General features: G+C 35.3%; 2 protein-coding genes across 3 annotated transcripts in view; both read left to right on the forward strand.

The window, feature by feature from the left end:
* The window catches only part of LOC135223675 (failed axon connections homolog), a 13,659-nt gene extending 8,890 nt beyond the window's left edge, over positions 1-4,769 (forward strand). The window contains exon 8 of the transcript XR_010316558.1: positions 4,405-4,769. The gene's annotated coding sequence lies outside the window, so the exon portion shown is untranslated. The remainder of the gene's footprint in view (positions 1-4,404) is intronic.
* A 955-nt stretch (positions 4,770-5,724) lies between these two features.
* The window catches only part of LOC135223677 (uncharacterized), a 13,035-nt gene continuing 6,259 nt past the window's right edge, over positions 5,725-12,500 (forward strand). For both annotated transcript variants that reach the window (XM_064262352.1, XM_064262353.1), the window contains exons 1-2: positions 5,725-5,883; positions 6,284-6,397. In XM_064262352.1, coding sequence (XP_064118422.1) covers positions 6,284-6,397 — 114 coding nt within the window. In that variant the 5' untranslated portion in view covers positions 5,725-5,883. The remainder of the gene's footprint in view (positions 5,884-6,283; positions 6,398-12,500) is intronic.

The raw sequence follows: 12,500 nt of genomic DNA on the forward strand, positions 1-12,500 counted from the left end.
CGCTGATTGGGTATAAAAAAATTTTAATATTAGAGTAAAATATAAATTAATAAATGTAAAACTAAATGCTACAATAAAAAAAAATCTGTTTGTGCACCAAAGCCCAGAAGCATGTCAGAATTTAAAAAATCTTCGGCTCATTACCCAAAAAGTTACTGAATTCCATCTCTAACATGTCAGGATATTATTTTGTGGAAAAGGTGGAATTAGTAACCTTCGTCCATTTTCAAGACTGAATGTGACAAGATTAAGCTAAGCATAGAGCAGCTAGCTAAGCTAAACAGAGATAATAGAAAAGGATAATCAATTCTATGATCGCGCCATCTCTTGAGGAGATACATATTTGAAGTTTCAGCCACTCGAGGACTATCAAAATCAGGTACTGCTTTGTCAAGTCACTTAAGTGTACTGTAAAGCAACGAGGTCATATCCGCCGCCTGCTAGTCCGCCCTGTTGAAGAAGAAGAAGAAGAATGTGGCAATGAACACATGATGCTTAGTAGCTAAGAATAAGGACAGCGGTATAACAAATACACCAATACCTTCGTTATCTGGAAACATAAGAAGCTTATAATTAAAAGCACAACAGTCTTTATCAGCTCATGAGAAAATAAGAACACAATCTTTATTAGCTAAGAATATCATAAATGAGCACGGTGTCTGTTAGTTGCAGAAAAAAAAAAGAATTGCGTAACGAACGCAACGTTCACTAGCTGAAAGATCTGCAATGTAATAAACGCATCGTTATGTTTATCAGCGGAAGAAAAATCATGATAATGGACATGGCATAATGTCTGTTCATACCATATTACTATTACTCTATCTTCTGTAAGGAACAAGGCTGAAGATTTAATATGGGATTGCTAAGGAAACTTGATGAAAATACACTACCAAAAAGAGAAAAAACAATAACCAGAATGTTGTGAAATGGAGCGAGACTGTTGAAAATTAATGGGCATAAAAAAAGCTTTATCATAAGTTAACACATGAATACGTGTTATATAAAAAAATTTAATGCCCAAAATGGATTTTAGTACAAAAGAAAACGCAATAAGTCAAATACACAGAAAAAAATGTAAAACCTCGAATACAGAAGAATAAATAAATTTAAACGTGCAAACGCACTTACAAGCATAAACAGGCCTGTGTTGACCTTGTGGTAATTAGGTCATCCTGCGACGCGGCAGTGATGGTTGGCAGCTCACACCGAATATGCTTCTTTGGTAATAGATTCGAAAGTCATATACGTATATTATATATATAATCACCCATGCACGTCATGTATATATATATATATATATATATATATATATATATATATATATATATATATATATATATATGATCTTTTTCATATTTAAAATATTAAGGTATAAATATAATTCAATATCCAATTCATTATACCTCGAGGTATAATAAAAGTTGAGGTAGTCTAATTAAGTAAGTTTATCTTAGTTTAACCAGACCACTGAGCTAATTAACAGCTCTCCGAGGGCTGGCCCGAAGGATTAGATATTCTGCGTGGCTGTGAACCAATTGGTGACCTAGCGACGGGACCTACAGTTTATTGTGGGATCCGAACCACATTATATCGAGAATTAATTTCCAATCACCAGCGACAAATTCCTCCGATTCCACGTGGGCAGAGCGGGGAATCGAACTAGATAACTCCGATATCACACCATATGATCAAGAGGATAACTTTTCCCTGTTTTATTTTCCTGACACTCTGTCACCCTTCCAGCAAAGAATGCTGTGGAAACTGATATTTTAAGCGCTGCCATCGATTCAAAGCCCACAGTGAGAAAAAAATACAAAGGACGGTGCAAGGACGCATGTTGGCACAGGCCAGCTTCATGTAAACCAGGGGTTCTTAACCTTTTGATGATTCCAGATCCCCAATGAATTGCCCAGTATGCTTCCATACTCCCTTTTCTTGAGTCCACTTAAATATTCATTGACAATATAACCTCGTATACTTAGTTTCATACATACTTTAGGTATGAATAGCTAAGAGTAGAACATACAAGAAAATCAAAATATTTTAGTTTTATATAGTTATTTATTTACAAAATGTACCCATGTATACATTGACACATTAAGATCAAATATATACAAATATCCAGAGATCAAGTCCCATACCCTCAGCATGTGGTTCTCATACCCTCAAGAGGTATTGATACCCCCTGTTAAGAACCCCTGATGTAAGCAAACCAACCAGCCTCCTAATAGAATGGATACGACGTTATTGTATTGCTAGTGTTGTTAAAAGGAGATATCGCACCTTTTCCACTGAAGAAGAGAGTCGTGGGGTTAAACGAGCGCTGTATTACATAAGGTTTACGACGTCAATATTCCTACGAAGAAAATGAAAGGGTATTTAAACGAAGATGCGCTCGCTTTCTTGTTCTTTCCTCCTCAGCAGAACGCACAAGAAGGCGCCAAAGACAGCTTAGTACATGGTTACCCTTTATTCGTCACGGCCTACGTTTCGAGATCCTTGTCTCATCCTCAAGGCTTAAAATAAAAAGTAGAGTATACTATTACAGCAATGAAGTGTTAGTATGTTTGTACACATAAATTATGATAAAGTAAAACATCAATACAAAAGGTGAACCTAAAATAAAATTGTTAAATAAGAGAATGAAGTAGAATATTTCAACAGTTATTCCCCGCCCACGCCCCTCCATATAGCCTAAACCACACACTACCTTATTTACCTTTTTTTGTTTCATACAGCAACTGAACTTGAAATTATTCTACTTCTTTGTCTTTTTCAACAATTTTATTTTAGGTTTACCTTTTGTATTGATGTTTCACTGTATTTTAATTTATTTCTACATTCATACTAGCATTTTTTGTTGTACTTGAACATTTTTACTTTGTATTTTTAGCCTTGAAGATGAGACAAGGATCTCGAAAGGTAGGTCGTGAGGAATAAAGGAAGACCGTGTACCATGCTGTCTGCTTCAGTACCTCCTTCTTGTGTTTTCTGTTGAGGAATAGCTTCGCTCTCTCTCTCTCTCACACACACACACACACACACACACACACACACACATATATATATATATATATATATATATATATTATATATATATATATATATATATAAGGAGAAAGTATAAGAAAGAATAAGAAAGCGAACGCATCTGTGCTCAAATTGATCTTCACGTGAATCACCTTCGTTTAGGTATCCTTTCATTTTCTTCTTAGGAGTATTGACGCCGTACACCTTATGTAATACAGCGCCCATTTTACCCCGCGACTCGATTCTCCAGTGGGAAAAGGCGCGGTATCTCCTTTTAACAACACTGATAATACAATAAAGCCGTATCCATTCTATTAGGAGGCTGGTTGGTTTGCTTACATGAAGCTGGCCTGTGCCAACATGCCTCCTTCCACCGTCCTTCATTTTTTTTTTTTTTTTTCTCATTGTGGGCTGTGAATATATGGCAGCGCTCACAATATTAGTTTTTACTTTGCTGGTGACGTGACATAGCTTGATGAGTATTTCCTTTAGATGCATTTTCAGTAAATGAAAAAGGAAAGTGAAGTTGAGAAAAAATTATCCTCTTAATCGTTTGAGGAGCTCTTGTATATTTATAGACTAGGTACCACAACTTTAATAGGAATTAGTTTGTAGAACTTTTTCTTGTCGAAAAAAAAGTGCCGTTTGAGTCCGTGACAATAGTTTCGATGCATTTTATCCCCTACCGAGAAATTTAAATTGTAATTTTCAAAATAATATAGCCGCTGACTTAGAGTATGAAACTAATGTATATAGAGGCAGATTGAAGAGTATTCCAGTATTTAAGTATATATATAGATATTATATATGTGTATATATATATATATATATATATATATATATATATATACATATATATATATATGTGTGTGTGTGTGTGTGTGTGTGTGTGTATATATATATATATATATATATATATATATATATATATATATATTATATATATATTAGGAGAACTCTATGCTAATTTATTCAAGACCAGTTTTTCAGTCGTTAATACACTGATATTCTGTACCTACGATATTATAAGTGCTAATATTACAGATTCTTCCTTGACATTGGAAAAGGTCAAGGTAAAAACTGGAAATAATTAGAAAGTTCAAGAATCGGAATTTCATCTGCATTTGACATGTCTCAGAGCGCTTAAATTTAGCAGATTTGAACGTATGGATCTCTCATTGCTGTGGCCATTGGCATAGAGGTAACGACTCATGATTGCGATTTTAATGGTTTTATCATCTCTTTCAGCAATACATAATCCTATTTAGAGTATCTTTTTATTTTTATTGCGCGCCACCTCCGTGTTATAATTGTAAAACCAATTTTGAAGGAGGTTATAAAGTAAATTATAATTAAAAAATCGCTCTCAAACAGAAGTGGCTACACTAGCGACACCGAGCAACATTATTCCTACAACATCTGTGTATGGATTGAGTTACAAAACATGGCGTCGCACGACTATGGTCATCGATGCATGGAAGTCTTTGGATGTGATACTCCATTCACGGAGAAGTAAGTAATCACGTGTATTAGACATGATTGGGAAGGATTTATGGCTACCAAATTTTGTACGTATCATTTATTTAAGTGGTTTAACTGGCTTAGTCACAATTACTTCTTAGGGATACGTTATAGAATTACTTTAATGACATTAGTTTCATTTTAATCAAGTTTAGCTCCACAATACATTTATTGCTATATCAGAATTGTAGTACCATGTAATAATAAGTGAGTCGTAATCTATACCCTTATCAGTTATATATATATATATATATATATATATATATATATATATATATATATATATATATATGTATGTATGTATGTATATATATATATGTATATATGCCTTTATCAGTCACATATTATATATATTTATATATACATATATATGAGTGTTTATACCTTATGAAGTCTCAAATTATATTTCTGGGTATGCCAAAAGACTTCAAGCACATTCTGTTTATTCCATTGTACCTCTGGAGACCTGAGTAGTGGTTTACTACCAGGATGAAGAAGGGCGTGGGGCTCGCAATTTCATCCCCTAAGACTTTCCAGGAGCTGGAAAGTTAACATATGAAGCCACTGTTTCCAAGAGCAATAATATATATATATATATATATATATATATATATATATATATATATATATTCAAATTTAAGCAATATATATCAAGCGCTTAATATCGAATTCACTAGACTTTTGGAATAACGTACTCCCCAAGGGAATTGTAAGTGATGTGTATTTACTAGTTTTAATTCACTTTGGGCGAGTTATTCCCCAAATAGAGTTAGTTCGATACTAAACAATATTTGTGGTTTAAGATTTGTGCATAGTAGTGTATATATAAGTGAAAAAAATTCTCACGCAGACAATATATATATATATATATATATATATATATATATATATATATATATATATATACATACATATATATATACATATATATATATATATATATATATATATATATATATATATATATATATTGACAATGTACACGAGGAAGCACAAGAACTAAATTGATAGAGCAGATGTCAGCCTTATGAGAAGAAAATGTTCCCACCTCGTGTATTCGTCAAGTGCTGACGATTCCGCGTGTGCTTCGTCAGCAGCCAAGAGACCCGGGGAGAGAGAGAGAGAGAGAGAGGCCAGCATATGAGGTCACGAGAATCGAGGAAAAATTGATTGTTTGTGATGAAGTCATGATGATGAATCTCCCGGTCCGGGACAGAATCATCAGTTTCGGACTCCGGAGTCCGGAGCCTCCTCAGCTCCTCTTCATATTCCTTAAGGAAGGAGCAGCGAGAGGAACAATTAAGTGTTACTGCTTCTGAGTGCGCAGTCAAAGTAAGTTAGCTAAGTAGTTTGTTTGTAATATGTGAATTTCGTGATATAGGCGAGAGATGGTTTTACCACCTCTTTCCGCATTATGTGTTGTTTTCAGTTTAAAGCCAACTTTGATGAAGGTCACGAAAGTAAATGCTTATTTAGAATGACGACGTCGTGAAGAGAAGAACTGATTATTTCACTAAATTATATATAGAAAAATTTGAGGTGAAACATATATAGGCGATTTTAAAGTATGAAAACCTTATTTTCCTGCAGTGGTAAATATTCAGACCCAGTCCCATATATCGAATAGATTTATGTTAATTTCATCGTAAATTAGTCTCATGACCTTTACCCCCATCTTCACACCCATCTTCACTCGAGTCATCCCCTCTAATTTTCGGGCACTGTCTTTCAGATGGTTGACAAAGAAATTCTTGCGAAGCATAGCGAGCTCTCGGTTCTCAGGACGGAACAGACGGCCATAGCGAAGTTGCTGAAGATGTACAAGCACTCCCTGTTGTCACTGAAGGTACTTCATTTCATCTGCCTTGATTTATTTCCTTTTTCTTTTACTACGCCTCTCCCTCTCTCAATAATTAATATATTATAATATATATATAATATATATAGGATATATCTATATATATATATATTATATTATATTATAATAATAATTATATTATATTTAATAATTATATATATGGTAATATATTTATAATATATATAATTCATTTAAATTATTATAATGTTTGGTGGTGGTGGTGTGGTGTGTTAAAAAAATATATTAATATATATAAATAAGATTATATATAGTATATATATATATAATATTATTTATTATTTATATATATTATATATTATATATATAATTAATTATGTGGGGGGGTTGTGGGTGGGGGGTGGGTGTGTTGTGTGGTGTGTTGTATAATATTATTATAATATATATTATATAATAATAAATTATTTTATTTAATAATAAATATATATATATAATAAAAATAAAATAATAAATATTATATATATTATTTAATATATTATACATACATGTATATATATACATACATATATGCATGTGTGTTTCCACACTTGCGACAGACAGTTGAAGTATTGTTGGATTAGCAGCGTATCACTGTTATTTGCCGGATGAATACGTGCATCAGTTATGAAGATTTACCCTTTTGGCTATCTCTGAACTAGAAAATTATTTAATACCTGTAGTTTGATGCTTTGAAAATATTTAGGTGTATACGCTTCTTTATATGTGTATTTCTCTGGTTCCAACTTTGTTCTAAGAGTCTTCTAGTCCTGTTTTGATTAAAGTATCCATATGTTAAGTTTTCATTATAATAATTCATAAATCCTCGTTATCATGATGAAGAAGAAGTATCGATTTCGTGTTTTAATGAGGCAGTAATCAAAGCAAACTGATTAATTAACTCCGGCGGAGCAAGATGTCATCTTACAATGGCGTCTTTTCGGCGTATTTGCTTAGTAGTAGTAGTAGTAATAACAGTGCAGTAGCGGGATGAGACTTTGCAACGGCTCTTTGCATCATTCTAATTTTCTTGTGCTTGAGTAGGAGCTTATATTATTTTTTGTTTCTCTACAATCCCAAAGCTATTTTTCCTCATACTCCGTTCTTTTAAGTTATCTTCACTTACTTATACATAGACATTAGCTGTGATGTGATCTTTTGTCTTCATTATAAGTGATAGTACTGAATTTACTCATTTTACTATGTATACTGTAAGTTGTCCATCATTAAATTCCAATATATAGAAAATGAAATAGGAAAAGCTTCCCCTTTTACATTTGTGGTTTATTTTAGAGGTATATTGTTTATTTTCCTCTTTTTTCCCTTTTTTAGTCTTATTGCTTCTGGGTCAGATAACCTGTCTGCTTCCTACGCTACTGCCCTTTCCTTATTCTTATTAGATGCAAATCTAGCTTATCATTCATCCTTTTATTCGACTGATCTACGGCGTATTGGTTTATGGTATGCGCCGGGTATAGTTTATATATATATATATATATATATATATATATATATATATATATATATATATATATATATATATATATATATATATATTTGTCTCTTGAGATATACTAAAGTTTTTTTTCTTTTTTCTTTGCAGAAAGCTTGTTCCTTGATTATTTTGTTTAGGTTTGTTAATTTTATGGCATACCTACCTAACATAAGATTTAATTATACCATAACAGTCTACTTTAGATGAGTATATTAAGTTAGGATTCATCGAGGGAGTGTAGTTATAAGATAAATTCCTTTGATCCAGTAGATGACATTAATCATTATTTATCTCAGCATTCAGTTTTAAGGAATCTTCTACGATAGGGGAGCGGAGAAATGGGGAAAAAACTGCAAATAGTGATACAAGCAACAGATTTGGCATGAGAACTCTTATTATCAACTTAATCAAAATCTACCTCGGCCACCTCAATATAAAGCTATTTCCAAGATGGCTGACACTTTTCCAAAATGGCGGCAAATTTTGCTCTGTATTTCAAATATTTTCATTCCATAAGCCTACAAAGTCACCTCAGTGTCATGATCGGTATGGTCTTGGCCTACCACCTCGGTGACCGCGAGTTCAATTTTCAGGCATTCCATTGAGGTGTGAGAGATGTGTATTTCTGGTGATAGAAGTTCACTCTCGACGTGGCTCGAAAGTCACGTAAAGCCATTGGTCCCGTTGCTGAAAACCACTGGTTCCATGCAACGTAAAAACGCCATACAAACAAACATAAGCCTATGAAAGTTGAATACTGTCCATATAATGATTGTGAATTTATATTTTGGCCTTTTTACTGTCATTAAGAGATAAAGTGAACCCATATTTCCAATATGACCACCATATTTCCAAAATGGCCGCCAAAGGTATAAATGTGCATATCTCTTAATAGATACCAATATGTATTGTATATCAATCAGTTTTAGCAAGTGCAGCTGCAGAGAGCTGTGCAGTTAAGTCCAGACTTGTAGCACTTGCACCTGCCAAGGCATTCCTTCTTGCAGCCGCACTTAATCCTATGCAAGATTTTGCTACAACTGGCAAATCTGTCCAATACAGAAACCAGGCACCATCAATAGTTCAGTTTTGTTCTGATCATCCCTGAGGAAGCTGGCCCAATTTCCAGGAGTTTTTGTAGTGCTAATCATTTTGCAGCTCACTCCTCTGCCTCTTTTTTGTCTTGTTTGTGCTTTCATGCTGTCTGTCCTATACACATCAAATAAAATGTGTGCTTGTTTGTACTTCTGTATGTGCTTCTGTACCGTGGCCAGGACGTCAGCTTTTGCATAAGACTCAAATGTAGACTCCTTGGTTGGCCTCAGAGCATTTACAAGAGCTGCACCATCCATTATGATAACATCAGCAATAGGCTCTTTGTCATGGATGTCTGATGCCTGCTGTTCTAGTAGATGTAGCAACTGGGACTTGGTGCCCTGATGCATCTGCCCATTCTGTGCCAGTGATGGTGGGTTATTTTGATTTTCATGTTGAAAGAATTCATTTAAATCACACCGTCTGTTCTGGCGTGATATGATAAGCCGTGAGAATAGATTACAGTCTTCCTTCATGGTTTGCAATGACTGTTTCCCCTTGGATTATATAGCAGACATCTTGTGACTGAACAATAAAATTTTGTTCATATGTACTGGCTAATAGAATTTGCTGGGTGTCTTGAGTCTCTCAATAATGTTTGCGAATTGTCTGTCCAAGGCTCTTCATAGATCTGAAGGATTCACTAACTTTGCTGTGCATAATTTCATGACTGTTTAGCACAATCAGATCCAATGAATCTTCCTCAAAAGGATTGCCCATTTCTTTGATTACTTTTGCTAGGTTCTCAACCATTTCAAGAAATCTTTTCTGCACAGTTTCAGTTTCATCATGATGCTTTTGGATCAGCATCACTTCTAATCTCAAACTCATCAATCAGGAAGCTTACTTCAGGACCAGCCACTGTCCACCTTCTGAGAGCAGCTGCATCTTCAAATAGGCTGATGGCTCACCCATCTCCTTGCTCATGAGCATTATTCTGCTCGTGAGTTTAGTCTATAGCCATTGAGGAAAAAGGCTAAATGGTTTTATTGGTAGTGAAATTTCCTTTTGTGAAATCAAGAAATGTGTCGTTTTGGAGAGCCTCCGTGTCTCTCAAATGAATTGAAAAACCACCTGACATAATGTACATGCTTCAGGGCAAAGAAGAAAGGAATGTGTTCTTGCAGCACATCTTTGTACAAATTGAAATTAGACTTCCGGTATAACCTGATGAAAACGAACACTTGAAGTTCTAGCTGAAGCACAAAATTCCAAAAGTTGAATTGTGGCGACACTGACTCTCGTTTTCTGATCCAGCTTTCACAACTTAGCTCACTTTACTTTTCTGCTTCCTAGATATATGTCATATAGGCGGCTTTGCACAGCTGATATAAACTGTAAGCTGTTACCTGGTGGGCTAGACATGTCTTCTTCACGTGTGAAGCAGAAATAAACAAATCTGCTGTTCCAGGAGTAGCTATTTCTGTTTCTGCAAGAGCACCAGTCCAACTACTGTCTTTCAAGAGATCACCAAGAATTTTGAATGCTACCATTTCTAAATGCAGCCCTCCAAACATGATAACCATATCACCATACTGCAATGGGCATTCCCATTGGACCTACTTGGCAATTGCAAATAGTGGCTGATCAACCACTAGAACTGGTGTTTGGCCAGGATTGAGAAACTGTGGCTGCTCTTGCAATAGCCATTGCAAGTTTCATCAGTGCAACTAAGTGAGCTGCCTCTTAAAACAAAAGAGGCAACGTTGATGACAAGCTTATTTCAAAGGGGGCCTGTTGCTTCTGAGAAGCATGATATGCTGACCAAGACATGGACACAGCATTTTCATTCTTGTCCAACAGACTGTCTTTCTCAAGCCATTCATACTCAAGAGAAAATGCTTAGAAAACACTATTCGTTGGCGTCCTGTACCTCCACTGGATGAAAGGAGGGGATTCTCATGTTTAAAGTGAGCAGGGGGTACATTTCGTGTAATATTCAGAAAGAGAAGGTACTTTTTTTTTTTTTTTTTTTTTTTTACTTTGTTCCACTTTGGATGATTTGAGCCGAGTTTCTGTCCTCACCCTTTTCATCAGTGCTCGGATGCTGAAACAAACATATGCCTGTCCCATGGAAGGATGTTTGTGCTGTTGTGGCACTTGGATTATGGTTCAGATTGTCAACAGCACAAGTTGTAAAGAGTCCTTTTCTTAGTGTAGTGGGCAAACTACTTCTTTCTCCACAACCCTTGCTACAACTGCTTCTCCCAACCCTTTAAGTCAATTCGAGAACCCTATCGTAGCTGATGCTGATTCCATGTTGATGAAATGTATCAATTAATTGACACTTTCTGGTTTTTCCAAAGACCAGGAGACCAAGGTACATTGGAAATGGAGGTTCTCTTGATTTAGAATGTCTGGTAAATGTTGAAGATACTGGATTCTTCCGACAGTTGAAGTGCAAAAGTTGTGCTTAAGCTAGATCAGTAGATGATGCTCCATATGTATGTTGGGATTTTATATCACCAACATTTTGCAGCACACTTACAAATTCTATTGACGGTACAGATTCTCTTCCAGTGTCTGCTGTTAAGGTTCCATCAAATTCTTTCTCATGTTCAAGCATCTGCTTCCTCAATATCTTGGCTGCTTTGGCCATGATTATTGCATCATTGTAGTCACATGCCATGGCTAGGGCTTCTCCCACTTTCCCCTTGTAGGCAAGCCAAATCTCTCTTCCCTTTTTAAAGGTCTCCAGCTTTGGGATATGTGCAAGTATCTGTTCTTTCAGCCATGTTCAGTGCACAGAGGAAGCATCAACATTTAGCTGTTCCAGTCTTTCTTTGTACAAATCATAAACAGCACCTATCTGTAGTCAACTGCTTGTCTCTTATGTACATCTCAAGCTCACCAAAAGTATAGACACATGCCTGTTGTCTGTACTGCACATAATCATCTCCAGTTTTCTGGGAATTTAGCCAGGCTCTTTCCTTGTTACAACCTGTCAGACAAATGGGTGATACATATGGTCCTGAGAAATATCTCCAGCATTAAGCTTAGCCAGAAATTTCTCTTGTAGGTTCATGGCACATCATTGCAGCTTTTCATGGCAACCCAATGTCATGGCCAATCGTAAATCTTTGATTGGTGCTGGTTTGTTACAAATAAAACAGATTCCTTCTTTCTCAGTTTTAGATTCTTCTGCATTTTCTTCACTTGCCCTCTGGTTACTAAGTGTGAATTTTGCTGATGGGCCATTATCTTGCCTCTTCTGTCTTACACGATGACTTCCTTTTCCTTTCTAGTTTTGCGGTTTTGAACTTCAGTATACATGATTCATGATATGTAGCTTTGTTATATTCAAACATCTGCCGAATTCCATTACCGTCATCAAGCCTTTGAAGATGAAATGGTATAGGCATTGTATTTGACTTATAAAATTCAATAATGTTTGTAGTAATGATAACATAACCAGCACCAGATGCATCCACTAGTCTTTCACGTGTGTCCCCTTTGCACAAGCAACAAAGCTTCAGGAAAGACGTCGACTTTCAAAATTATGCTGCC

Source organism: Macrobrachium nipponense, chromosome 10 (genome assembly GCF_015104395.2).
Source record: "Macrobrachium nipponense isolate FS-2020 chromosome 10, ASM1510439v2, whole genome shotgun sequence".
NCBI classification, from domain to species: domain Eukaryota; kingdom Metazoa; phylum Arthropoda; class Malacostraca; order Decapoda; family Palaemonidae; genus Macrobrachium; species Macrobrachium nipponense.